The 27,337-nt window shown below is 49.5% G+C and overlaps 2 protein-coding genes and 1 long non-coding RNA gene across 4 annotated transcripts in view; 2 read left to right on the forward strand and 1 right to left on the reverse strand.

Annotated features, from left to right (window-relative positions):
- Positions 1-447: 447 nt before the first annotated feature.
- PEX10 (peroxisomal biogenesis factor 10) lies at positions 448-5,471 on the reverse strand. The gene is made up of 6 exons (XM_077312407.1): positions 5,309-5,471; positions 4,290-4,370; positions 3,778-4,184; positions 2,767-2,942; positions 1,800-1,935; positions 448-636 (listed from the first exon to the last, which is right to left on the reverse strand). The coding sequence occupies exons 1-6, from the start codon at positions 5,415-5,417 to the stop codon at positions 568-570; spliced, it is 978 nt and encodes a 325-aa protein (XP_077168522.1). The 5' UTR covers positions 5,418-5,471; the 3' UTR covers positions 448-567.
- An 888-nt stretch (positions 5,472-6,359) lies between these two features.
- On the forward strand, positions 6,360-11,170 carry LOC143824534 (uncharacterized). Its single transcript, XR_013226792.1, has 4 exons — positions 6,360-6,747; positions 7,167-7,254; positions 7,830-8,076; positions 10,348-11,170. It is a non-coding gene; the product is annotated as an uncharacterized LOC143824534 (long non-coding RNA).
- A 1,837-nt stretch (positions 11,171-13,007) lies between these two features.
- Positions 13,008-27,337, forward strand: part of PLCH2 (phospholipase C eta 2) — a 188,550-nt gene continuing 174,220 nt past the window's right edge. The window contains exon 1 of one of the 2 annotated variants that reach the window (XM_077311135.1): positions 13,008-13,440. The gene's annotated coding sequence lies outside the window, so the exon portion shown is untranslated. Of the gene's footprint in view, positions 13,441-15,460; positions 15,570-27,337 lie in introns of those variants that run through there. The other variant, XM_077311136.1, reaches the window with a different exon arrangement.

A 27,337-nucleotide genomic window follows, 5' to 3' on the forward strand; every position in this document is an offset into this window, starting at 1 on the left:
TGCCCACTCCTTATGCAGTTCTAGGTTATCCAGATCTGAATTTCTGAAACATTAAACCATTTATGTATGGGATGAAAAACAACACAGGCTGGGGGAAACTTCCACTAAGCCAAAACTCTAGGGGGAGCCTGTACAACCCCCCACCCCTTCGCCCTGAGCTTAGATAGCTATAATTTGCATGCCTGTTATGAAGCACATTTAAGCTAGATACTGAAGTCTGATTACGAAGGCACTAGAACGCCTTTGCTACGTCTCTTATGCTGCATCAGAGGCACGGAAAGAGAAAATTTGACAGTGGTGGGGCTAGAAGATGCCAGCAACAGCTTAAAATGCTCACTGCTTTGTTTCAGACGAAGGACCTCCCCCCTCCCAAACATCCACACAAAAGGACTTTATTTATAACCTGACAGATGCGTAGGCAGTGAAACTCAAAAGTGTTTGGGCAGCTTAGTTTTCACAATTTAATATTAAAGAAATAATAAAGGCTCGCACGTGGTCGAAAGAGAAGCAAAGCTGTAGCATTTTTGTTGGCTCCCGACGCGTCACCACCTGACAGGCACCTGGCCGTTATCGATAGTGGCGCAGGTAGATCAGCTTCTGCGGCTGGAATTTCTCTCTGCAGAGCGGGCATTCCGCCTGCGAAAAGACGTAAAACCAACGTTAGATGCAAACGGTCTTCAACGTTGTCCGCTGGGGGTGGAAATGCCTCTTCCCCCCACCCCTTGATTGCAGAAACTATTTACACTTTAAGGCAGGGGTAGTCAAACTGCGGCCCTCCAGATGTCGATGGACTACAATTCCCATGAGCCCCTGCCAGAATTTACTGGCAGGGGCTCATGGGAATTGTAGTCCATTGATATCTGGAGGGCTGCAGTTTGACTACCCCTGTTTTAAGGAAACCAGTAGGCCCACCAAATTGGGTCACCTGTGGATGCTCCCCCCAAAAGGACCCACAACTGCCCACAGGCCTAGCATTTAGTACAGCCAGAACGCATCACCCCTCCATATTTTTCTTTGGACCGCAAGGAGGCCTGTGCTTTCCTGTTCTGATGCCACTGGACCAGAATTTCTTGTGAAGCGCTTGACGGCCCGAATGAGTGGGAGTTATTTAATTTTTAATATATTTTTACATTGGTTAAACATCTGGTGATATATGGTCATGCTGACCCCCGCCCCCCAAATGCCCAATGATGGGCCTGAAAGGCATGGGAAGGGGAGGGGCCCCAGATGGGCGTGCCCACAGCTATGTTCCCTGAGCATATTCTGCATCATCGCACCACTCTTGGAGAGTCTCGACAGTAAAAAACAAAAATCGAGAAAGGCTGCCCTAGACACTTGAATCAGAATGATTCACCCGCCTCTGAGGCATCTATAATGCAGAGCTAAATAAACACAGCTGCTGGGGGGAAATGCCTGCCTTTGCTCGGAAGACTCAGAAACGCTCCCCTGGGCTTATTTAAGCTCTTGTTGAAGCTGCAAGTCACATCTTGCCTCTTAGCGGGCTGTTCCTCAACTGACAATGCTGAATTCTTGGCAGCAAAGGGATACAGTCAAAGGACGGAGCCAAACAATCTTTCCCTCTAAGAAGAGCCTCCATTTTTCACTTTTTTGCTGGCAGACTCAGGACCTCCCTGAGACCCTCGAGGTCACCGAGCGGTAAGAAAACAGCAGAGCACGAGGTAAGGAGGGCTCTGCAAAGGATGTTCGTGTGTCGGGCTCCCGTGTGCTTGGAAGTTCTGCAGGAGTGCGGAAGAGCCCTGGAGCGTGTCTGGCAAGGAATCTTCCTCGCCGCCCCTCACCTTGGTATTGCACCACGCCATGATGCATTCCCAGCAGAAGAGGTGGCCGCACGGCGTGGCCGTGGCATGTTGCCGCTCTTCCAAGCAGAGAGTACAGCGGGAGCTGCGCGCCAGGAGTCTCTCTTCCGGCTGGATTCTGCGAGAAACAAGTCGAGGTTAATTTGCTGCCACTCTGGAACACAAGGAACACTCCTTGTGTAAATCCGCATACCCAACTAGGGTGGGTTCTTGAGATCTATACAGGGATTGGTCATTAAAGCACTCCAGGGTGGTGATGTAGGCGTCTGCTGCTACCCAAAACTATGCAACCCCCTTTTCAGTGATGTATTTATTGCTCTTTGCTGGGGAAGATCCAGTTTCTCTTGGATATGGCCCAAAACAAACAGAGAACCTGTTCTGTGTCTTTGCTTTGTGCTTGATGTTGACCTCCAGTTGGAACAGACAACTTCTTTTGTAACCTGCAGGATTTATTCAACCATGCTTAAAAAAGAAAAAGCCGCAACACAATCGAAAACAGCAATTTCTGTTAATTTCTTCGCCCTGCATTCGTAATTGCAGCCACAGTCAGAGCTGGTATTTGGTTTAATCCCTGCGGTGGTGGAGGAAAGTGCCACCAAGTCACAGGTGACTTCGAGGGACTTTGTAGGGTTTTCAAGCCAAGAGATGTTCGGAGGCATTTTGCACCTTTGCCTGTCTCTAGGTAGCAACCCTGGACTTCCTTTACGACAGGGGTGGCTTTCCAGCTGTCCATGAACTACAATACCCAGGAGCCCCCACCAGTAGCATGTATACAGGGAATCGTGGGAACTGTAGTCCATGGACAGCTGGAGAGCCACAGTTTGGTCATCTCTTGTTTACTGTCTTCCAAGGCCCGACTTGTGCCGACAGTGCCTGGGGCTGCAGCCTTTCACAGACCGGCTAGACAAGGGGACGTTTCACACTCCTCGAGCCGCTACAAACAACGTACTTCTGATAGGAAAGGTTCCGGTGCAGTTTCCACTCCTGCCTCGCCCTCTGTCTCTGTTGGAAGCTGTAGGCCTGGGTCCCGACAGTCAGCGCCAGATGCAGAAGAGAAACGGCCCCGAGGAGTCTGTAACTTGACCGGATGTTCCGGTCGTCTCCTGCCCGTCCCGCAAAGCGCAGCTAGAGTGGAGGGAAGCCCAAACAACACCTGGTTTAGATCCGCTTCAGGTGAGCAGCAAGGATTAATAAAAAATGGAAGGGGCAGTATTGGTGTTAGCCTGAGCATCTGGGGAGGGCGGTATATGAATGAATGAATGAATGAATGAATGAATGAATGAATGAATGAATGAATGAATGAATGAATGAATGAATGAATGAATGAATGAATGAATGAACCTTTAAGGCCAAACATGCCTGAGGGACCGCTTAAATGTTGCTTTGGCAGCAGCAGATGTAACCGCAGCACAAGGATCTTCACTATACATCCGAGGGTAAGCTACAGCAAGCATTTTGTGGCTGCACCCACTGCCCTGTGTCTGAATTCCAGACACACAGGTTCAAAAAAAAAACCCAGAGACCCCTGGAGTAGATAATATTGACCTCAATGGGCCCAAGGTTCGAAGCAGGCTAGGGGAGTTCCTTGCTGCCAGACGGCACAGGATCCATGACTTGGCAGGGGTTGGGGGAGCAGTTGAGACTGAGGAGAGATGGAAGCAGGGGGCAAGGAGTCCACCTCGTCCTGAGAGGCGCAAGGTGAGAACTCAAAACGGTTCTTCCGCTGAGCCTAAGCGCCACCCTGCCAAATGCAGTCCAGGGGCCCAAAAAGCAGCAGCATAGCTCACTTTTCCTAGCAGGTTCAAACCACCGTGTTCCAACCCCCTTTTCTTCAGGCCAATAAATGCCGTGGAAATGGTTTGCACAGAAGGACACAGAGACAAAACTCAACGTGCCTTTGGAATCCAAAACAGGACACCAAAAAGAGCAGTACGCCAAGGCTTCATTGGTGGATACTTACATACATGATCCCGGAGGTCCTTTTCGACAGGTGGTAGAAGACGCCGTTCAGATAGAAGACGGCTAGGTGCAGCCGACGGAGAAGAGGAATGCCATGCCTCAGGAGATAGACCCCCCAAGAAAGCCGTTTCCTCTGCTGCTCGGTCAAGCCGCCCAGCTGATTGTGCAACCAGCTCCGCACGAAAGTCCTGCCTCGCAATCTGCAGGGGGAGGGTCTCTGTACAGCCTGCGTCCCATCAGGTTCGGTCTGGAGTTCATGTTCTAGGTGGACTAAGCCCTTGTCTAACAAGTAAGGCAAGACGGTGTGCAGAGAGATCAGGGCGGCCCGTCGAAATAAAGAAGGGATTCTTTTCCCAGAGGGGTCTACTTGGATGATGTTGACATATTCCTCACCAAGGGTTTGGTAACCTGGAAGGGAATAGAGATAGAATGCCTAGAGAGGTGATTCTTCAACAAACTTGGGAAGATTGACCAGAAGTTTTTGTCGTTGGCATCGACCAATGAAAAGATTACCTAAAAGGGTTGTCAGGGTGAAGTAGCTCACATCGGCAAGCAACTCAATTTCCTTCTGCCATTCCAGCCAGGTTTTAGCACCTAGAAAACCAAAATAAACTAGCATCAGTTATTTGTTATTATTTACTGGAGTCCTTGCTGCTGAAAAATACACACAAAAAAAATGCCTTCCTCCTGGTGGAAAATAATTTATCAAAAGGAACAAAGTGCAGAACAGTATTCAATATGTGTGGTTTTCCCGTTCTGACAGTAGGCTTTTAAGGGAAAATAGAGAGGAAACTTGGGGCACAACTTTTATTCTAGTGTTTATGGATGACCCTACTTTGCCAGAACTTATAAGTGCCAAACTGGGGGCTAGTTCATGAGAGTTTATATTAGAATCTCCACCAGCCTTTAAAAGGCTCTTTAAGAGACAGGCAGCATGGTGTAGAGAGGTTAATAGTGGCAGACTCTAATAGGTGAAGCTGGTCTGATTCCCCACTTTTTCTCCACATGCAGCCACCTGGGTGACTTTGGGCAAGTCACTGAGAGCTGTTCTCCCAAAACAGTTCTCTTAGAGCTCTCTCAGTTTCACCTACGTCATAGAGTGCCTGTTGCGGGGTGAAGAAGGAAAAGGTATTTGCAAGTCACTTCGAGGCTCCTCTGGATAGTGAAAAGAGGATAAAAAAACCCAGCTTTTGTTATGTTATGAGCTCTCTGAGCCCCTTATAACCTTTGGTCTAAGATTCACATTAGTGACCGCTTTAAACAATTTTTTTTATTTTCTACTGACCTCAAACGGTTCCTCCCCCCCTTTTTTTTCATCCTCCAGACGGAGCCGGGAGTTCTCCCGGAATTACAACAGGGATCACTCCCCCTGGAGAAGCAAAATCAAAATTGGAATTTTGGGGCCCACTCAGCAGAGATAAGAAATCCCAGGCTCTCTGGCATGGCACCTCATCGAAATCCCTCCCCAGACACCGCCCCCAAATCTCCAGGTATTTCCCGGCCTGGAGTTGGTAACCCCGTCTCGCCCTCACCAGCGAGTCCCCCTAGGGCAGCGCCCGCTCCGCTCTTCAACGCCCCTCGATACACGTCATCTTTCTGAGCCGAGCGCACCAGGCGCGCGGGCCCCGCTTCCACGGGCATCGCTGGCGTCAAGCCCCTCGGAAGCCGACTTCCGTCGCTCCAGTGACGTAGACAGCTCCTTTGAGACAGCGCGGAAATAATACGTCCCCAGCCGTAGAGTGGATGGAGAAGCACTTGAAACCTCCGGTGCTCAATCGACAGTCACTGTTTATTTTTAACAGAACCGGCTTTCCTCCACCCCTTAGGAGGTTAGGGTGAAATTAGACACGCTGGCCTGATTTTACAGCGCATCTCCAGGCAGCAGGAAATGGATACTTTGCAGGGAGGGTTGCAAATAAGGTTGCCAGCTCTGGGCTGGGAAATACCGGGAGTGGGCGGGATTTGGGATGAGAAGGGACCCCGTGGAGTATTAATACTATGGAGTCCACCTTCCAAAGCAGCCCTTAGGGAAACTGATCTCTATCGCCTGAAGAGGGAGCTGTCAAAGGGGACCCCCCCCCCAGGTCACATTTGGGGTCTGGCATCCCTAAGGTAGCACTATACTGCGCTGAAGTCCCTCCCTGCCCCAAACCCTACCCACTCCCGGCCCCACCCCTAAAGCTGCCAGGCATTTCTCAACCCAGAGCTGGCCACCCTACATGGGACGGTTCTCAGCCCAGAAGTTTCCCCCTTTTTTATACAGATTTAAGATGCTGCATTTGGCTCTTCTAACAACCCTGGCACAAGATTTCCAAAGAAACAGGCCACTTTCGAAGCAGCATCGAAAGGTCAGCCCCACATATGGTGGCGATGTCATCTGCTCCGGAAGTGCCGGTGCCTTTTAACGTTCCCTATCTCTACGGCTCTATTACGGGGCGAAAAACCCCGGCCGCTTTAGGGGCTTTCCCATAGGTCCCCGAGACGCCACGTGATCGCCTTACGCAAGGCGTCCCTACGGAAGTGTTGCCATAGCGTCGCCTGACAAGCGGTTGTCATAGCAACGGCTAGGGCGGCGTCGAAATGAGCTCACCTGTTTCATTGCTTCATTAGCCAATTAAGCAAATTAATTAATGAGCTGAAGGGATAAGTAGGGATAGTTAAGAGCAGATGTTCCTCCGCACGGGGGCTGGTAACTGCCATTTCAGTAAGTAGCGCTTCAGGGTGGGGATGAGCTCTTTTTTTTAATGTATTAAATACATGTATTTATGTATTAAGACCTCGAAGAGGTCTAGACAATAAAATCATATAACCATGAGAGGTGCAGAAGAGTAACACCAAATAACAGCATCGCTTAAAAAAACATGAAAAACAACTGTCTGCTAAAAGTCACAAATTAAACCAGCAGGACCTGTGAAATTAACGTGAACATCAGTGTCAGCAAAGAACCGGATTGAAATTGAGCAACAAACATGTAAGGTTATAGTTGGAGGGGGAAATGTGCATGCAAGAAACAGTTTTTGGGGTTTATTAGAACAGGGCAGTATTGATTTACTGTTCTCTCTATTATTTTTCCATGCTACTTAAAACAAATGTTTGTATGGCAGTTCATAGAGGTGAAACACAGAAGATTTGATCCCCTTAGGGTTGCCAGTTGCTGGGTGGGACCTGGGGACCCTATAGATTAATAACTGACTCACAGACTCCAAAGATCAGTTACTATTGTATTAAACCCTCTAACTTGTAGTAGGCAGCCTTATGGTTTGCTAGCTTGGAGTAGGGGTTAGGAGTGCGGACTTCCAGGTTTGTTTCCCCACTCCCTGGGTGACCTTGGGCTCACCATAGCACTGATAAAGCTGTTTTGACCAAGCAGTAACATCAGGGCTCTCTCAGCCTCACCTCCCTCACAGGTGATGGGGAGAGGAAAGGGAAGGCGACTGTAAGCTGCTTTGAGACTCCTTCGGGTAGAGAAAAGTGTCATGTAAGTACGAACTCTTCTTCTTCTAGCTTGATTACTTTCAAACGAGCTAGCTTGACAAAGTCATAGTTCAAGGACAGATCATTTGCTTTGCATATAGAAGCTCTCAGGTTTGTTCCCTGACCCCTCAAGTTAAAAGGATCAGGTAGCAGGTGAGGTGAAAAACCTCTGACTGAGCTCAAGGGAGAGCTACTGCTAGTTAGTATAGACAGTACGAACCTTGGTATCCCAAGGGTCTGATTTCAGTCTAAGGCAGATTCGTGTAACAGCTATTAGGCAGGATGTACTTGGAACCTCCAAGTTCAGAGGTTGTGCACCTTTGCGTATTACTTTCCTGGGAGCATTCAGAAGCTTTGGCCTCCAAGACCTGTTTCAGAACAACCTTTTGAGGCATTGGGTTGGCTAACCTGGGAATAGGATGCTGGACTGGATGGACAGATGGTAATTGGGGTGGGCACCTATTGGTTGGGAAATACCCAGAGATGGGTGGGGAAGGCCTTAGTGAAGGTGGGGTTTGGGGGAGGGACTTCCACAAGGAATAATGCCATTTCAAAGTGACCATTTTCTCCTCTTTGTAGTCTGGAGATGGGCTGCAATTCTGAAGAATTCTGGGACAGGAAGTGAGAGTACCAGCCTCGGCCAATCCGAACTGAGTCAGGAAGTGAGAGCACCAGCCTCAGCCAATCAGAACTGAGTCAGGAAGTGAGATCACCAGCCTCAGCCAATCAGAAATGAGTCAGGAAGTGACAGCACCAACCTCAGCCAATCAGAAATGAGTCAGGAAGTGAGAGCACCAGCCTCAGCCAATGAGCACTGAGACAGGAAGTGAGTTCACAAGCCTCAGCCAGTCAACACTGAGACAGTTTCATTGTTTCATTATCCAATTAAGCAAATAATTGAATGAGCTGAAGGGATAAGTATGGATAGTTAAGCGCAGACCCTCCTCCGCATGGGGGCTAGTTACGGTCATTTAAATCAGTAATGCTTCTGGATGGGGATGAGCTCTTTTTTCTATATTAAGTTAATGCTCAAAGGGGTCTAGAAATAAAATAATGTAGCCATGAAAGAAGAGTAACACCAAGTAACAGCATCGGTAGCAGCTTTAAAAACACCAAAAACAACCATCTGTTAAACAAAACCCGCAGGACCTACAAGGTCAGCTGTGAAATTAATGTGAAATTGCCGGATTAAAACAAACATGTAAGGTGATGGGCAGAGGGGGAAAGGTGTTGGCCAGTTACAGATTTGGGGCTTATTAGAACCGGGAGGTTGGTGGCTGTTTGGGAAGTCAGGGCTTCCAGAGTCTCAGGTGTGGCTTGCAAATCTGGGGAGGGCTCCCATGGAACTCAGCAGCTGCTGATCCGCCTCAAAATGGTTTGGATGATTCAGTGCTGAAAGGCAGAGAGACAGCATGATGATTGTGTGTCACCGCAGTAATTGGCAAATCACCGTGTTCCTGACAAATTAGCCTTCCAAATCACACCTTAAACCCTCAGTTTACTTACACTGCCAGGACTTGAATGGCTGCGTTCTGCTCGACGGAGTCCACTAAATCAAGCTGTCTCTGATTCACTGCAATCTCAAGGGAAACATTGAACGAAACAGCCCGGCTGGCCTCATTTTTTTGACGTCAGCCCGACTGTGAGCAGCAAGCGGCAGATTTGTTTCTCAAGTGGGAAGACACTTAAAAAGAATGATTTCCCCCCTCTGTGAAGAAGAAATAATGCCATAAATCTCACTTAGGCCAATGGAAAGCTGATGAAGAGGGTTTTGTGCATTGAGCAGAGTGACAATTATTGCATTTTCATTGCGAGGGTGATGGTCGCCGTCATTAAGAGACGGAGTAGAAAACCAGAAAATCGGGTCGACCAGGGTTGCCAGCTCCAGGCTAGGAAATTCCTGGAGGTTTGGGAGCTAAGGTGAGGTTTGGTGAAGGGAGAGAGGCCCAGGGTTGTCAGTCTGCAGGGGAGGCATGGAGATCTTCCAGAACTACCTGACCACAGAGATCCATTTCACCTGGAGAAAATGGCAGCTTTGGAGGATAGATTCTTACAATGTTAAGCCATGCTGAAGTTCCATCCATCCTCAGACTGTGGCGATAGGGATGCCAGCCCTCAGGTGGGGCCTGGGGATCCCCTGGTTTTACAGCTCATCTCCAAGCGACAGAAGTCAGTTCCCCTGGAGAACATGGCTGCTTTATTGGGTGGACTCCATAGTATTATACTCCACTGAGGTCCCCCACCCCCCAACCCAAATCTTGCCCACTCCCAGCTCCAGCCACAAAATCTCCAGGTATTTCCCAAACCCTAGCCAGATGCTATAGAGTCCACTCTCCAAAACATCTATTTTCTTCAGGGGAACTGATTTTTGTGGTCTGGTGATCAATTGTAATTCCTGGAGTTATCCAGACCCCACTTGGAGGTTTGTGATCCACTGCAGATCTTGTGTGTCTACGGTTAAACCAATTCAGTAGGCCATTGTCTACTGAATTCCAAACTAGATGCGATCCTGGGAGATCCATGAGCGGATCTCCCTTGCATTTAAAAAGCTATCAAAATGGATCCCTGCTTTCCTGACCAGGCCCCATTCTGCACAGGTTGGATAATGCACTTCAGAAGTAGATATTCTTTGTACCAAAGATCCCAAGTCTTGCCATAAGGCCAAAACGTTCTGCGGTCTGCCCTTACCTGAACACCCAGACAATATAACCCAGGATTGCTTCAGGCGAACATTTAGAAGGTTCTTTGCTCTCCCAGCCCTTCCTGTGCTCCAGCAAGTGGCTGTGGGTGCAAAGCCCTCTAAATCAATTGAAAACCTCTGCTTAGGCTGGCGTCGTAGAGGGGGGAAAAACTCTTTCTCTGAAAGGACTCTGGGAGGCGATCTTGCACCAAATAAGAACAGACCCAGGTTACTGTGTTTTCCCCTTCCAGGTGACGTACAGGGATGAAGATTCCTCTTACGAATGATTACTTTAAACTTTGCTCTTGGGAGAGAGGCCATGAGTCTCTCTAGCAATTCATATACTATAGATAAAAATGTGATGTGCGTGTCTTCTGATAGGAAATTGAAAACCTGTTTTGCTTTTTTCTTCTCTAGGAACCTGGAAGCTAGGTCTGGCATTAACCATCGGGGCAATTCTTTTTCCAAGGCTCCCCGTGTGCAAGGAGCTCATAAAAGCAGTCTTCTATCATTCCGTCCCCCTGTCCTCAATTCCTAACATTTGGGGCAGATGACATGATGGGGAATTCAAGCAAATACCTGGATTTTCACACACACACACACCCTTTTTCACCCCCTTTCTGGAACAACTTTGATGGTCAGTTGCTGACATTGGAACCAAAATTGCATCGTGCTGCATTTCCACAACTGTGTTTTAATAGATTATTTGCTGTAAACTCCCCGACAATAATCGGGACAAACATGTCTTGCTGCTTTTTCTTCCAACATACTTGGCCCATCGTGTTGTGAAATCTACATGGTGGCCCATGCACCTTTTACTCAAGGACAATAATTCTTTACGTGAGACTCTGAAGAGCCCCTGTTGCCAGAACTTGAGGGACAAAGGTATAATGGTAATAATCCAAATAAACGCCACCTTGTATGTTCAGGATGGAGGAATCTGGGCAGAATGTCTAGCAGTTGCAGATTGTCAGAAAATGTTGATTCAGAATATTGTCCTTGGTCACTAAGACTGCCGTCCTCCAGGCAGGGCCTGGAGATCTCCCAGAATCACAACTGCTTTCTAGAGGCAACCATCAGTTCCCTTGAGGAGGGTGAGGTTTGCAGACGAATCATCACTGATCTCCAATCTACAGAGATCTTTTCCCCTGGAGAAAACTGCAGTTTTGGAGAGCATGTTTTAACAGTGTTTCTCTGGCAAGATTGTAGAAGTAATCCCTTAATTCTCCCCTGCCCTCTCCAGTGAAAGGACACCTAAATGCATATAATGGCAAATACACACTCTTGTTCCCGTGACCCTGACACGTCTTGTTTCCTCCCTTCTGTTGCCACAGGCCCACAGTTCCCTGGGGCAGGATTTTTGTTCTTTGCTGTCATCGATCTCTGGAGCACTGTGTCGGCTGATGGCGCTTTACGAAGCTCCAGCCATACTTGCTGCAAACAGTCGCATGGAAATTAGGCTAAACCCCAAGTGCCGGTCTGTGAATCTGTCAAATACTGCTGGAAACATCTGTAGGCATCTGCGCATGAAAGCCAAAGAATGGATCCCCTTTTCCCTTGGCTGCCAAAACTCATGCGCCAGCCATCTTGCCGACGTTGAGGCTCTGCACGAGAGGCCTCCTGGTAAACCAGCAGGCTCAGTTTCAAACAGGGATACTACAGAACTCCCAGTGCAGACTGTCATGCCTCCTGCAACTTGTGAGCGCGTGTGTGTGTGTGTTTGTGTGTGTGTGCTGGGTGCTCAAAGATGGCCATAAGCAGTTTTCTTTCAGTTTGCAACCTGAAGAACCCAGAGAGTAGTAGCTGGCCAGGACAGACAGTGCGTGGGTAAGGAGTCCGATGGTCAGTCTGAACATGAGGCAGATCTCTATATCCCCAATGTTGCATCCGTAGCGCTGCTGAGGACCAAGATGGAGGTGGGAGGCAGGATCCTAGCCAGCACGAAATTGACCCATGTGCGGCTGCTGGATCCAGTCAGTTTCAAGTGAAACTGACCAATGGCTGGCACTGGCTGGAAGATCTACTGTGGTTTTGGGATTATTAGGTTCAGTTTTCAGTTCTCCTTGTACTAGGTTGGGGTCTTAATAAAGAGCTCAGATCGCTCCCGGTGTCCCTGCCCACCTCTGGACCCGTGGATCTAACTCCCAGCACCATTTTCTCAGGGCCGAGAGACTTCCAAGTGGCAACGGCAAGAGGCTGGATGCAGAGCTCTCTGCATGTCAGCTCTCCACAAGGGAACAATGTGCCCTGTAGTTTCCCTCTGAACAAATACACACCACCACCATCTACAGAGACAAAGTTGTTGGTCCTTTTAGCCCTGCAGGGTCTGCTCGGACCGGCAGCAGCTCTTTAAGGTCTCTCCTTGCGTTGCCGCTCTTTTGTATCATCGAAGCTGTGTGTTTTGTGCGGGCTTTCTCAAGTCTTCTGCAGAGATCATCCCTGCTATTTGCAGCCAGAGAAAAGTTTAGCCAGCGGTGTTGAAGACTGAACTGCAAAGCAAGTGTTCCACCTTCTATTAGGGTTGCCAGCCTCCAGGTGGGACCTGGAGGTCTCCTGGGCGTACAGCTATCCTGCAGAGACCACTTCCCTGTGGGACGATGGCTGCCTGGGACGGTGGGCTGTGTTACTCCACTGTTGTCCCATCTCTCCATAAATCCTGCCCTCCCCAAGGCTCCACCCCAAATCTCCAGGAATTTTCCACCCTGGAGCTGGCAACCTTGAATATCACTGGCCTTACCTCACCTTGAGCTGGCTGTTCTAACCAGCTGTGGTTCTTTCCCAGCCTTCCCTTTGACAGGAAAACAACCCCCCTACCCACAGGTAAAAACAGATTCTCTACAGCTGCTGGACGCCAGGTGCTGCTTCTCTCCCTTCAGTGACCCTGATTCAGAGGGCCTTTTTTTTTTGTTTCTTTCCCCTTTGATCGTTGCCTGAGAAAGGAGCTCCCTTGTTGGCAGCCTGATAAGGAAGTCCAGGACACGAAAAGCCCATCCCTGCCTACCTGCTAATAGTTAACCTGGCCGCCCACGTGCGGCCTACAAGTGCTTGCCCACGTTCTTTTCTCATTGTCGTCCCGCCGGCGCAGGAGAAGGGCAGAGCGTGGCACTTCAAAGATGGCCATAAACGGCTTTGTTTCAGTTTGCAACCTGGAGAACAAGTTGCCCTTTGTCAAGAGGGGCACGCCGTCCACCTCCGGCCGGTGAACTCCCTCCGCTCGCCTTGCCGCCGTCAGCCCTCCTCCCTCCCTGAACTTGTTACCTTGGAGCCGAGCTGTTGGAATGGGACCAGCAGAAGTTGCGTTGTGATCTCTGGGCCCTCATTATGTAAAATGACATGGGAGGAGCTCTCTCTCTCTCTTCTTTCTTTTTGCGATTTCTGCATGGGAGAAACCCTGTATGCACCACAGATAGAGAGAGAGAGAGACAGACCGAAGGAAGGAAGGAACGAAGAAAGAGCAAGCCCAAAGCCAGAGCGATCTTTGCTGCTCAGACGACAAACGTGAAAGTCGAGGTACGTTCTCCGTTCCTCTTCTCCTTTCTCTCCAGATGTTTTGCTTTTTTGGAAGGGGGGGGGGTTTAGAGTTTGAACGCTTCCTCTGCTCTTTGAAGCGAAAGCAAGTTTGGCAACCTCTGACAAGCTCCTACAAGAACCACACGGTGGCTTTTTAATGGTTGCAGCAGAACTTTCTGCCTCTCTTGGCCTTTGCCCTTCATCGAAACGCCACGCGAGGCAGAAAGCATCGCACCTGGATGTCTCCGCCTCTTGGCCTCTGGTGCCCGCCGTTTCTTGGTGGGATGGCGGACTTCATAAAGGGGCGACAACTTAGCTGAAGGCCAGCAAGGAGGTGCGGAACTGTCCTTGTTGTGGATATGATCTCTGCTTTCTGTGCAACATGAGGATCGGGCGTGCTTTAGCTTTCTTCCCCTGCTGGAAATCCAGGCCTTGTGGGGTGTGTGAGCTCAGGGAGAATCCTTCGAACCCAAACCCTCTTTTGTTCCCCAAGATCTGCTAAGAGGATAGCATTTGGGTGATTCCGCTTTAGATGGTTCGGTGGCGGCTTCCGGGTTTCGAGGGCTTGTTTTTCGGGAAGCCGAGAACGAAGGGGTTCTCGTGCTGGGCGACAATAATTCTTGGAGACTTTCTGTTTCTAAACTGGCAGTTCTGAAGCCGGCGTGATTCAGCCAGGGTGAGGCAGAACGTGGCTGAAATGTGGACTAAGCCGCATTTTGGTGCAGAGTTTTCTCTAGGCTGTGGGAATGCCGCTGGCAACCTGCCTTTTTTTGGCCCCTCATTCTTTACTGTAAAAAGGGGCCTTCCTGATGGCCGTGCAAGAGAGAAGAATTGCATTTCCCCTGCCTGCCTCCTAGGAAAATGCAACGTGCTTGAAGGGCTGGCTTCATTGGAGGTGTCAGAATTCTGTGTGCCCTCACACGTCTGGGCAGTCTCACAAAAAAGACGCTGAAAGATCCATCTTGCCGTAAGTTTCTGCAGGAAACTGCTGATAATTGCGAGGTCCTGAGCTGGTGGCCCGCCAATCATACGGTGCCTGAGAGATGCTATGTGAGAAGTGTGTACATGAAATAAGGGCTTTTGTATGAGCTTCTGGCAGAAGAGTCTTCCCACTGTATCTCTGTATGATTCAGTGTTCTGGCTTGAACTCTTCCCAGTTCTCCTCTGTAACAAGAAAGTGGTTTTGCCGCCCCGGGATTGTTCAACTGCTCACCATGGAGCAGAGTAGCTTGCCTTTGGAGTAACCTGCCTGTTGTCTCTCTGCATGAGTTGCTGCTCTGAGCTTCCAGTTAGGAGGCATGCCCAGAACAGTGACTCATGGAGCTACACGAGGGGATAGCTCTGACTGAGGCCAGTTAATTCATTCCCTGTAATCAAGCCGTTGGATGTCTGAGAGTGAAACGTTCTCCAGCTCTCTGAACTTGGGGAAAGAGGGACCTAAGAGCTGAGAGGGGGGACCACCAGACCAGCTGTAGTCTCGTGCCAAGATATTTTGATCCCGTCCAGGTGGTCTCTTGGGAGGCTGCATCAGCAAGGCAAAACAGAAGCACATTGCCTGCGAGTTATGAAAGTTATTGTTCAGAGACTCTCTGGCTCATTGGGGATTCAAGTCATGCAATGCATCAGAACTTATTTATTCGTTTCACTTATTTGATCGCCTCCCGACAACAGCTTTTCAAAGCCGCTCACAATGAGAGGAAAGGCCAAAAAAACAATAAAGCAATTTTTTTTTTTTAAGTAGCTGCGGTAGACTCACGAAGGAGGGGAGGCAATGAAGGAGAATGATTCCCTCTCCTGTCCCACATGCCTTTCTTGCCAAACTAATTTTAGGAAGTTTGATCTGTAAAAACGTACTCCGGCGAGCGTCTTGGCTTCGCAGTCTGGCCTCGAAGGTCTTGGCCTCAGGGCACCCCATTTGCCTGCCTGTTCCGTCAGATTGTTGACCGAGCTTTCCACCAAAGCCTCTCGCTAGGAAAAAGGAGGGAGCTCTCGTGGCCCTGGAGAGAACAAACACCCAGGCCTTCGGTCGGACGCTCGCATGGATTTCCTGCTCGGGGTGGCTGCCCTTGTGACTTCTGTTTGCGGAGCTGGGAGTGGAGGAAACAACTTGAGCGGCCCGAAGGCAACAGGTAGAAAAAAGCACAATGAGGGGAACGCTGGGAATTGATATCTGTGCAAGGTGCACCGTTTCACAAAACAAGAGCATCTCTGTATGCGCATTGTGATTTTTTTGGGGTGTGCTAGGTTAGTGCTGTTTTATCTAGCTTTTCCTCTAAGGAGCTCAGGGCAGTGTGCATGCATTACCCCCACCCATCATACCCTAACAACGTCATTGCGAGGCAGCCTAGGCTGAGAGAGAGGTTGAGTCCTTTCTTGCCCCATTGTTTGCTCTCAGCTCTGTGAGGAAAGGCTGATGAGGGGCATGGAGAGGAGGTGGCAAGAGAGCATGATGGCTCTCTTGAAGGACTTGAGAGGTGGCGACAGAGGAGAGGGCCTGCAGGAATGGGTTTAAACTGCATGCAGAAAGGCCTGGGCTAGATATGGGAGTTCACAGAGTAGTTCAGCAGTAGAATGGACTGCCTAAGGAGGTGGGGAGCTCCCCCTCACTGTCTTTAAGCAGCAGCTGGACACATCCTTCTCCTGGATGCCTGAGGCTGATCCTGCATTGAGCAGGGAGTGGGACTAGATGGCCTCTATGGCCCCTTCCCTGTCTAGGATTCTAGGAGTCTAGTTCAGCCGTGGAATGGGCTGCCTAAGGAGGTGGGGAGCTCCCCCTCACTGTCTTTAAGCAGCGGCTGGACACATCCTTATCCTGGATGCCTGAGGCTGATCCTGCATTGAGCAGGGGGTGGGACTAGATGGCCTCTATGGCCCCTTCCAACTCTGTGACTCTAAAATAGCTGCCTAAGGAGGTGGGGAGCTCCCCCTCACTGTCTTTAAGCAGCGGCTGGACACATCCTTCTCCTGGATGCCTGAGGCTGATCCTGCATTGAGCAGGGAGTGGGACTAGATGGCCTCTATGGCCCCTTCCCTGTCTAGGATTCTAGGAGTCTAGTTCAGCCGTGGAATGGGCTGCCTAAGGAGGTGGGGAGCTCCCCCTCACTGTCTTTAAGCAGCGGCTGGACACATCCTTATCCTGGATGCCTGAGGCTGATCCTGCATTGAGCAGGGGGTGGGACTAGATGGCCTCTATGGCCCCTTCCAACTCTGTGACTCTAAAATAGCTGCCTAAGGAGGTGGGGAGCTCCCCCTCACTGTCTTTAAGCAGCAGCTGGACACATCCTTCTCCTGGATGCCTGAGGCTGATCCTGCATTGAGCAGGGAGTGGGACTAGATGGCCTCTATGGCCCCTTCCCTGTCTAGGATTCTAGGAGTCTAGTTCAGCCGTGGAATGGGCTGCCTAAGGAGGTGGGGAGCTCCCCCTCACTGTCTTTAAGCAGCGGCTGGACACATCCTTATCCTGGATGCCTGAGGCTGATCCTGCATTGAGCAGGGGGTGGGACTAGATGGCCTCTATGGCCCCTTCCAACTCTGTGACTCTAAAATAGCTGCCTAAGGAGGTGGGGAGCTCCCCCTCACTGTCTTTAAGCAGCGGCTGGACAGATCCTTATCCTGGATGCCTGAGGCTGATCCTGCATTGAGCAGGGGGTTGGTCCAGATGGGCTCAGGATCGTAGCTTACAATGTAATTGACCAATGTGCTAGTAGGGGAACTAGAGGTATATATTAGGACTGTAATTTCCCCCCCTGCTAAGGTTTAAAGCTGTCTGGGGAAACAGTTTCTGATCATGGAAGTATGTTGTGTTTATGTGAGTGTGAGAGAGAGATTCTTATTTAGTGTCAAGAATTGATCCAGAATGGACCCTACATTAGTTGCTTTTTAAAAGGGTCATATCGCACAGAACTCCAGCCTCCTACGTAACGTGGGCCTAGCAGAATATTTACCATAATCTCAGAACAGTTCTGCTTTTGCTACTCTGAATGCACCTCATAGCATTTACGATCCAGACAGCACTGGGTGAGGGGATGGGTGCATTGCTCTTGTGTGTGTCAGTTCTGGCGCATCTTCCCCACTTCACCAGATACGGAGAGGACTAAAATCTGAGAAATGCTAGTGCCTGTGCATGCATGCTGACAGTTAGTCCTAGGCAGTTCCCCTCACTTCTCCCCCAAAGGCATAAACAGGGACAGGTTTCTTTTCCCCCCGGGACAAGTACCAGAAGACTGCAGTTGCGGGACTGCAGGCTCAGAGCCTTGGGCTGAGATGGCCAGGAAGTGCGGCTGCTCTCACCTGTGGCAGGTTGGATGCCTTTGATCTCATCAGCCGTGTTCATTTCGTCTTCAACGGCCTGGCGCTGTTGCATTGATTAAAAAAACCCCAAATGACATTTTCCTGATGATTCTCCGGAGAAGCACTTGGTTTTGCCCTTTAATGCACGACCAAAATAAGTCTCCCCAGCTCCCCAGGTGGGTAATTTTTCTGGGCTGTGTGTTAGATGGTGCCATGCTTTGGAGTTGTTCATTTCGCCATGGCGCTGGAGAAGTCTGTTGACTCCACCCAGCAGTTGTGGGGTGGCCTTGTCTTGAGGGGGGCTGTGTTCGAAGGACCGGGGTGGTCAAAACACTTTCTTCTTGCGCAAATGTCTTCATCACACGTGTCCACTAAGGCTGGCTTAAGCTGGGGGGAACTGGGTAGAATCTGCCACATATATTATGCTTGGAGTTCCCAACTCCAAGTTGGGAAATTTCTGGAGATTTGGGGGTAGAGCCTGGAGAGGGCTGGGTTCAGGTGTGGCAGACTCACTGGGGTATAAAGCCAAAAGAGACCACTTTCCAAATCAGCCCCTTTTCTCCAGATGGATTTTGGCCACGTTATCGTGTTGCAATTCTTACACCAATCCTGTAAGGTTGACCGGTATTATTATCCTCACATTTCAGGCGGAATCTTAAGAGAGACCTAGTGAGTTTGTGATTCGGGTGAGAATCTGCTCTGAGATTACCTGTTTCACGGCAGAAATGGGCAGGGACAGAAAGTGGGGACTGTGCCAGGTGAATAAAGACAGCTGGACTAGACTTCGGAGGCTGCAACTCTCCTTAGGAGATCACTGTAGCACCGGCTTTCTTTCCCCACTGAATAGACTTGAGTCAGAATCTGAGCTCATGTTCTTTTAGTTACCTAAATGCCTTTGCAAAAGGTTTTCTCTTACAAGCTCAGAACACAAAGAGCAGAAAAGGTTTGTTGGTTCCTCCCCACCCGCCCCCCTCCCCGGTACATGGCCTTCCTGTCTGGTTTTTGCACAAGGAATTGTATTTACATTCTTTTGCATGGCATTGGCTTTATCTCCGCTGACAAGGCTACGGAGATTTCATTCCCAAGAGTGATCATTAATGCTGCCTCGATTATGGCGTTCACACTCTGCCAACGAAAGAAGAAATTAGCATGACACTTGACTCTTAAATACAGTGTGAGAAGCCGAACCAGGGATGTGTTGTTACTCCGCATTTCCTTCCAAGGGGAACTAAGTGAAAGGGTTCACATGGAGTCGTGCAAGGGATAAGAAGAAGAAGAAGAGTTGGTTCCTATATGCTGCTTTTCTCTACCCGAAGGAGACTCAAATCGGCTTACAGTCGCCTTCCCTTTCCTCTCCCCACAACAGACACCCTGTGGGGTGGGTGAGGCTGAGAGAGCGCTGATATCACTGCCCAGTCAGAACAGTTTTATCAGTGCTGTGGCGAGCCCAAGGTCACCCAGCTGGTTGCATGTGGGGGAGCGCAGAATCGAACCCAGCATGCCAGATTAGAAGTCCACGCTTGTAACCACTACATCATATCTAGACATAGCTAATTAATTATCATTAATTAGATTTATTGGGTGATAACTAATGAAATCTAATTTATCAGGTGATCATTAATGAACTAGGAATCTAATTAATAATAATAATAAAAACAAATGCTTAACAAATTTTATAAAAATTTGGTTGAGATAGCCTACTTTGCGGGGTTGTTTTGAGGACTGCCCTCAAAGGCTGCCCTGGCCTTCTTGGAGGTGGGACAAAAATGTAACAATTAGCCCCCACCCATTGGAGAAACCCTTCCACGAAACCCAGTTACAAACTGGTCTATCTTTTGGACTTTCGGAGGCTCTTCTTCGCAGACTTTCTGTTCTTCGGTGCCTACTCCGTGGGCATTTTGTCAGTGGCACGGTGGATTCTGCACAGCAGGCTTCCGATGGAAACTCTGCCGGGCTGCATGACAGCTGCTATGGGAAGGGAAGCCTGCCATCCCGTTTAAGAGCAGCAGAGAGCTCGTCAAACCTGAAGGTTGACTTGGATTGCGCATTTGACAGCCCTTGACGCCAGGGAGTTGGTGAGGCTGCAAGGAGTTCCCCCCCGGGGTTGCAGTCCTCCCAAGCCTTCCGCGAAGCCTTTAGCTGTCCGCTGTTTTCTCAAAAACACCGTTCCGGCCACATGAGCTCCTACAGAACTGATAAAGATAGAAGTCGGCTGTTCTCAGCAGGACATTTGGGAAGACACGGATTCGTAGGGTCGTCATAGGTCAGAAACAACTTCAGGGCACTTGACAGGTGCGCACGAGAAGAAAGCTATGTTATTATTTTGGGGCAAGTAGATATTAAGGACGAAATTGTTTTGGGGCAAGTAGATATTAAGGATGAAACGACACGAGGCGTTGGAGATCCTTGATTGCCCTCCCTGCTGTGCCATTTAAGATGCAAAAGCTGCCCCAGGGGAACCCTTAACATGGAGAAAGGTTATTACTGTAGATTGGGGATTTGGGCCTGGTGCTCCAAGATCCTAATCTCTCTGACCCATTGTGCCACGCTGTCTCCGGTGCCTCTTCTTCTCCCGTACGGATGCCGGAAGATGTTGGTGGGCTATTTTCAGTTGGGGAAATGTGGGGGACAGTTCGGCATCCCTTCGCCTGATAGCTATTTGGGTTAAAGTTACGCCCTTTCCCCCCAAAGTTGTCCTGGCTTCTCCCTTCCCTCCACCCAGGCACAAAGGGTCCCTCTAGTAGCCAAACAGCTGGGAGTCTGTCTTATACCTAGTGAGATCCTCCCAAGTTTAGTTGCATCTCCAAAACCTCACGCAGGCCAAGGGCTATTTCAGTTCCTGCCTCCCACAGCTGCCCTGGACCGATCGAGGGCTCTTCCGCCAGCAAAGTGTGAGTTCCGCTGCTGAGCTACGTCTCCTCCGTCCCCGAACGTTCATGCCAATCTCTTTAAACCACGTTCCGTCTGATCCCGAGCCAGCCTTCCCGTTCATTATCTTTTTATGACTTCGGAAGAGTCAGTTTCTTCCAGCAGGCCTCGTACACAGCCTTGCGTCTTCAACGGTCCCCATGCGGGTGCGAGAGGCGTACGTCTCGATCGGTAAATATCGCTCCCCTCACCAGGATGTGCTAAAATTTACATGCCTGGTCTACAAACACTATCACCTGGCCCCCTCGCTTTTATGGGTTGTCGTTTCCCCCGTGCCTTGTTTTGCACTTTATAGCAAAGCCTTTGCCGCAGCAAAAGCAGACAGACCTGGAAAATAGTGCAAATACCTTTGGCCATAAATACTGCTTATGCAGAATACAATATGCTGGGACAAGTGGGGCTGAGCAGCAGGAAGGGAGGGGGTGGTTGGGAATATCCTTTAGCCTGATGCCCAAGAAGCCCCATGAATCAATGTCGGTAACAGTGAAAGTTATCAAAATAGCTCATGGTAATTGTAGTCCATGGACATCTGGGCTGATTCCTTACTTTGGTTTTTTCCCCACAACAAAATCAGAGTCCAGTGGCACCTTTGAGGCCAACAAAGATTTATTCAAGGCGTGAGCTTTCGAGTGCAAGCACTCTTCCTCAGAATTCCTGCTGAATTCAGATCGGTTTGAACTTGGGTCTTCCTCTATTCCCCCCCCCCTTTGAAACAGAAAGTGTTCTGCACGCAATTGGGGAAGCTCAGAACTTGGGGAGGGGGGAGCCAAGCACAGCAGGAGTCTCTTTCTTTCTTTTCTTAAACAAGGTGGGGGGAGTGGGAGGATTGGAGACAGCAGAGGAAGGGGGAATAAATCCAAGAGGCAAATCTCTGCTGAGAGAAGTTAGGGCTTCTGGAGCGGAGTCACTTTAAAACAAGGCTTGCAACTGGGAACCAGGAAGTCTTTGAACTGACGCCCTGGCCAATCCCCCCAGCGAGATCCCTGAGAGGGAATGCCCTGTTAGAAAGCTCTGACTTATGCTCACAAAGCTGCCATGCACACGGAATATGGGAACAACGGTTAAACCAGTTTAAAGCTGTGCATTAGATCGCAAGGCCAGAAAGATCCACTCTATGGCATCAACTCAATATTTCTCATTTCTCTCCGCTGGAGGCAGCGGCTTTTAATTCTGATCTCCTCCCCATGCTCAGTTATGCCAGGGTCACGGGCTTGTTTTTTTTCCACCCTACAGTCCCGCAAGCCTTTCAGAAACGTTTACCTACAGATTGTGCCCGCCATTCCAAAATAAAAATGTAAGAAAAGAACATATAATCAAGAGAGAATGCTCAACACTGTGATAACGCAGAGCGCTTTTCTGATCTAAATTATAATGTTGACTATCGCAACGGTCGGGGAAAGATGGTGTTTACCCGGCTTCACCTAAACAGAGCCCTTTCCGGCGGTTTTGCATTTTAACCCACTGAAGCCCAAACATTTGCCTAAGGATGTGAAAGGAGACTGGCTGGATCGGATTAAAAGTCACGCGAAAAACAGGAAGCTGCCTTCTACTGAATCAGTTCGCCTGCCCATCAAGGTCAGTATTGTCTGCTCTGACTAGCAGCTGCTCTCCAGGGACCCCAGAAAAGATGACGCAAAAAATCAACTGGAGTTGCCAAGGATTGAAACCGGGTACTTCTGCATGCCAAGCAGAGATTTATTTGTTTGTTTGTTTGTTTATTTATTTATTCAACTTATAGCCCGCCACTCTCACAAGGCTCATGGCGGGTCACAACAATGTGACCCCCAATAAGACCCCCATAAAAACCCCTAATACACTAAAATTTTCTAAAAAAGAAGAAGAAGAGCTGGTTCTTATATACCGCTTTTCCCTACCCGAAGGAGGCTCAAAGCGGTTTACAGTCACCTTCCCATTCCTCTCCCCACAACAGACACCCTGTGGGGTGGGTGAGGCTGAGAGAGCCCTGATATCACTGCTCGGTCAGAACAGTTTTATCAGTGCCGTAGCGAGCCCAAGGTCACCCAGCTGGCTGCTTGTGGGGGAGCGCAGAATCGAACCTGGCATGCCAGATTAGAAGTCCGCACTCCTAACCACTACACCAAAAGGCAAACAACCCAGCCTAACCTCAGTTAGATTCTTCTAACTGAGCTACAGCTCCTACTCAAAAGTCCTCCTCATCCACTTTCCCACAGTGACCAGCTTAAAATATGTCCTCCGGTCTGAAGTACCTGCGGGTGAGTTCAGAGTCCCAGGGCCCAGCAGCCAGAGGGCCATGACATCATCAGGGGTGGCTTTTCTGACAGCCCAGTCCTTCCTGGTGTGACTTGTTGGGTTATGGAGTTTCCGCATGAGGGGTGGCCAGATCTCCTTCCCTTCCCCTAACTGCAGCCTATTCTGTAAGTCTGTTTTTGCTTGCAAAGAGCATGAGAGGGCCTGGGGATAGAGACGCCACATGCTCAAACTCTTCTGCCATGAAAATGCCAATTCCCGAGACCACAGGGTGTGCAGACGTCTCTGCTCTTTGAATGAGTGAATCAACAGGATCTTTGTCTATATGTAAGTGGTAGGGCGGAGTCAAGTTTCTCTCATTTAAGAGAGCAGTTAAAAGAAAACAAACACGTTCTTGTAAAATTCCATGCAACGCTTGTCTTTGGAGGTGGAGTCAACGATTCCAGAATCTGAAGCCTTTATGAATGGGGTCAACTTTCCTCTTCCACAGGCCTGTAGCTTGTTTAGACTCGTCTGGTTTTGCAAACTTGGTAACTTGAAGAGTGTTAGGGCAACGTGGAGAGGTCAACTGCTACTTGCGTGCTGTCCCGTTCTTAATTCACACTCTGCATGGAAAGGACGGCTTACCTCCATTCAAGCCCAGCCTTGTTTCTGTAGACCAACAGATTCGTCTTTACCATGAGATGGGTTGTGCTCATGAGGGCGGGAGCATTTCTGCCTGTTCAAAGGGAACGGTGCACCTATTCTGAGGCCTTGCCAACGTACTGCTTCCCCATACAGCTTGTTCTCGTCCTAAAATCCTTCCAACTTCAGATGCCACAAACTGGGCCCGTGACCTCCTGGATGCCATGCATGTGCTCTAACTCTGTATTATATAATCCAGGGGAGGGGGGCAAACTGTGACTCTCCAGATGTCCATGAACTACATGATCCCTTGCCAGCACATGTTTAAAAGTAAAGGTATCCCCTGTGCAAGCATTGAGTCATGTCTGAGCCTTGAGGTGACGCCCTCCAACGTTTTCACTCAATACGGGGTGGTTTGCCAGTGCCTTCCCCAGTCATTACTGTTTGCCCCCCCAGCAAACTGGGTACTCATTTTACCGACCTCGGAAGGATGGAAGGCTGTGTCAACCTTGAGCCAGCTGCTGGGATCAAACTCCTAGCCTCATGGGCAGAGCTTTCAAGACTGCATGTCTGCTGCCTTACCACTCTGCGCCACAAGAGGCTCTAGCACATGTTTGGCCACCCCCTAATCTTTAGGACTCTGGTTATTAAACCAAGCCAGTTGGCTTCTTTACGTCACTTGGTCCACATTACAGCTCATCCGGCCTTTTCCCCCCGGACGCAGATCACTTCACCGAGGATCCATATGTGGGTTTTCCCCACTTGGTGTGTCAACCGTGGGCTTTTGTGACATGCCTGGACCTGCAAGACCTCTTGAGCCAGGATTGTATGACGAATGGGCTTGCGTTGTGCAAATGAACCCGGCGTGTTGGGAAGAGCAGCTGTGTCGAAAGCGGAGCTGGGGGGAGAGGAGAAATCTCTGTTGCTTGACACTCTTTAAGTGCATTGTTCTTTTCGGTCTTTTCCCTTTTTGATCTTCCTCCGCTTTTGATGTGCTTCTTGATCCGATAAATCACATTCGCCATGTGGCTTTCTCTCCAGCTTCCCGCCCCCTCCCCCCTGTTTCTTCTGAGCTTTCTATGCATTGTTAACTTCTGCCTTATTTATGCCGAGATGGGAAATTGGAGCTGCTCCAACCCCTGACTATGCGGTGATTGTCTGTAGCGCAAACGGCAGCTTTACCTGTGAGGCTCTGAAACGTTTCCTTCCCGCTGATCAAGAACAAAGGTGCGGTAATGGGATATGCAGCCTCGTCATGTCAGTTGGCTGGAGTCAAAACTCTTCTCCCCCCTTCCTGTGACTGTTGCAAGTGACAAAATGGGAGGCAGGGTTTGGAACATGGGCTAGTAACCGAGTCTGGCCTGAACCGCTGTAACCAAAATTAGTTGTTTGAAGCATATATTTAAAGAGGGGCCCAATTTTGGGTGTGGTTTTATACCTGACGTAGCCCCACAGCCGAGAATGGGCAGAGGCAAAACTCTGAAGAGAGAATGAATCATAGAATCATAGAGTTGGGAGGGGCCATACAGGCCATCTAGTCCAACCCCCTGCTGATAGAATCATAGAATCATAGAGTTGGAAGGGGCCATACAGGCCATCTAGTCCAACCCCCTGCTGATAGAATCATAGAATCATAGAGTTGGAAGGGACCATACAGGCCATCTAGTACAACCCCCTGCTGATAGAATCATAGAGTTGGAAGGGGCCATACAGACCATCTAGTCCAACCCCCTGCTGATAGAATAATAGAATCATAGAGTTGGAAGGGGCCATACAGGCCATCTAGTACAACCCCCTGCTCAACACAGGATCATCCCTAATGCGGCCTGGGGTGACCCGTTGTCATGATTATGGGCACATGGGCCTTTCGGGTGCCGTGAATTTGGTCACAGGGAATTTGGTTGTCAGAAATTCGGTCACAGGGAATTCGGTCATCAGCGGAAGGCCAGCCTCATGAAGGATTTATGTTCTGTCAGTCTGCAAGACATGCCAGTCATGAGACATGTTGGAGAGGGAGCAGGAAGTGGTTCGTCAGCTTGGGAAGGAAGCAGGAAGTGGCTGTCACCTGGGAGAGGAGGGAGCATATCAGGAATTGGCGGAATCAACTGGAATTTTCCCAGAGCTCAGCTGATCCTGGACCGGAGGGGGAGGAAGAGGAGGGGAAGGAAACTGGGGTGTTGTTTAGGGATGAACAAATGTCCCGTTTTGTTTATTTTTATATTCACGTATAAGGTTGTATTCTGTCTAAGGTTATCAACCTCAAAGTGGGGACTGAAGGTTTCCTAGAATTACGACTGATTTCCAGGCAAGAGAGATTGGTTCCCCTAGGGAAAATCTCTGCTTTGGAGAGGGGCCTCCCTCCCTTCCCCTGGCTTCATCGATGGATTTCCAAGGATTTCTCACAACTGGAGCTGACAAGTGTAGATCTGCCTTTCCTTGTTTAATTGTAGATTCATGGACAGGGATCTTGCATCTGTCAAGCTCTCTTGCACATTTTTATCCCACTGTTCTTGCAAGAAATCCAGGGCAATGTACAGGAAGTTTGGGGTAGATTGTCCTGGGGGGGGGGGGTTGATGAGAGCTGGCAAACTTTCTTTGGGATGGGCGTCTGAAGTGCAAGACTTCCTTCCAGCGGAATGGTTCACTCAAAGACAATCCCGTAAGCCAACCGTTGAGTGTGTTGACTGAGATTTCCCTTCAGATTTCCCCTCCACGCCCCGGCCTGCTCCTGAGGCACCACGTACCACAGAAACACGCAACTGGAAGGGTGATTATAGGCAGGGAAGATTATTGCAGAAGAGCAAGGATCCATCTTAATAATCTTCTGGGATATGATCCGTCTGCCTCTGGCTTCCCGCTATCTGCTTTCTATGGCTGCAAAAAACAAAAAGTCGGTAGCCATGGGGAAAACAAACCCTTGAAAAACTCCAGTCGCATGACACCTCATTGGGATCAACCGAAATACGACAAAGCAATTAGGTTACCAAATAGCCCGCTTTGGAGTTCTCCAGAGCTCTTCGTCAGCTTAGATGATAAATACAGGAGAAGGAGTGGGGTGGAAAGAAGAAAAAATGTTGTTTCAGGGCATGTCAGAGGAGCCCAAACTCTGCAGACTGTGACTCAAACCCATTGGTTTGCAGGAGAAGAGGAAAAGCTGTTTTTTGTACCCTGCTTTTTACTACCCGAAGGAGTCTCAGAGCGGCTTACAATCGCCTTCCCTTCCTCTCCCCGCAACAGACACCCAGCACAACAGGTCGGGCTGAGAGTGCTCTGACAGAAATGCTCTGTGAGAACAGCTCTAACAGGACTGTGACTAGCCCAAGGTCCCCCAGCTAGCTATACGAGGAGGAGATGGAGATAATTAAACCTGCATTTGTACTTATATTTGTCTCCTGTCCAGGGCATCCTAAAAGCTGTGTATTGCAACCTCCCCCCCCCCAACCACATATTACATTGCTAGCAATATCTCTCCACACAGACACACACACGGCCGCTGAAGTTAACTCCAAAGCTGCATCGTCTCGTTCGTATTAAAGACGTGTCAAGACAAGATTTTAGGGCTTGGCAAATAACCGGCAAGGGCCTCATCTGGTAGCAGCTGCAAGAACTCTTTACGCTCCACGTTGGGAAATCTGAGCAATCAGAGAAGAAACGTCGTGAATATGTAGCAATGGCTCAATTAACACGTCGCGACGGCTGACTTCTCCTCGTTCCGAGTGACTCAACGCAGCCATCTCGGCCAACGCTGATTGATGAAGCTTCGCCGTGTTTTGGCAGAAGGTCAGAATCGATCGAAGCGGTTGGCTGCCAGTCGGAAACCGCGGTT

This window comes from Paroedura picta, chromosome 15 (assembly GCF_049243985.1).
Source record: "Paroedura picta isolate Pp20150507F chromosome 15, Ppicta_v3.0, whole genome shotgun sequence".
In the NCBI taxonomy this organism is placed as follows: domain Eukaryota; kingdom Metazoa; phylum Chordata; class Lepidosauria; order Squamata; family Gekkonidae; genus Paroedura; species Paroedura picta.

Excerpts from the sequence above, each read along its gene's own strand:
- PEX10 (XM_077312407.1), bottom strand. The coding sequence starts at position 5,417 with ATGCCCGTGGAAGCGGGGCCCGCGCGCCTGGTGCGCTCGGCTCAGAAA. Across the intron at positions 4,371-5,308 it reads TGCCCTAGGGGGACTCGCTG|GTGCTAAAACCTGGCTGGAA; the intron begins GTGAGGGCGAGA and ends TTGGTTTTCTAG. Across the intron at positions 637-1,799 it reads TGGCGTGGTGCAATACCAAG|GCGGAATGCCCGCTCTGCAG; the intron begins GTGAGGGGCGGC and ends GTCTTTTCGCAG.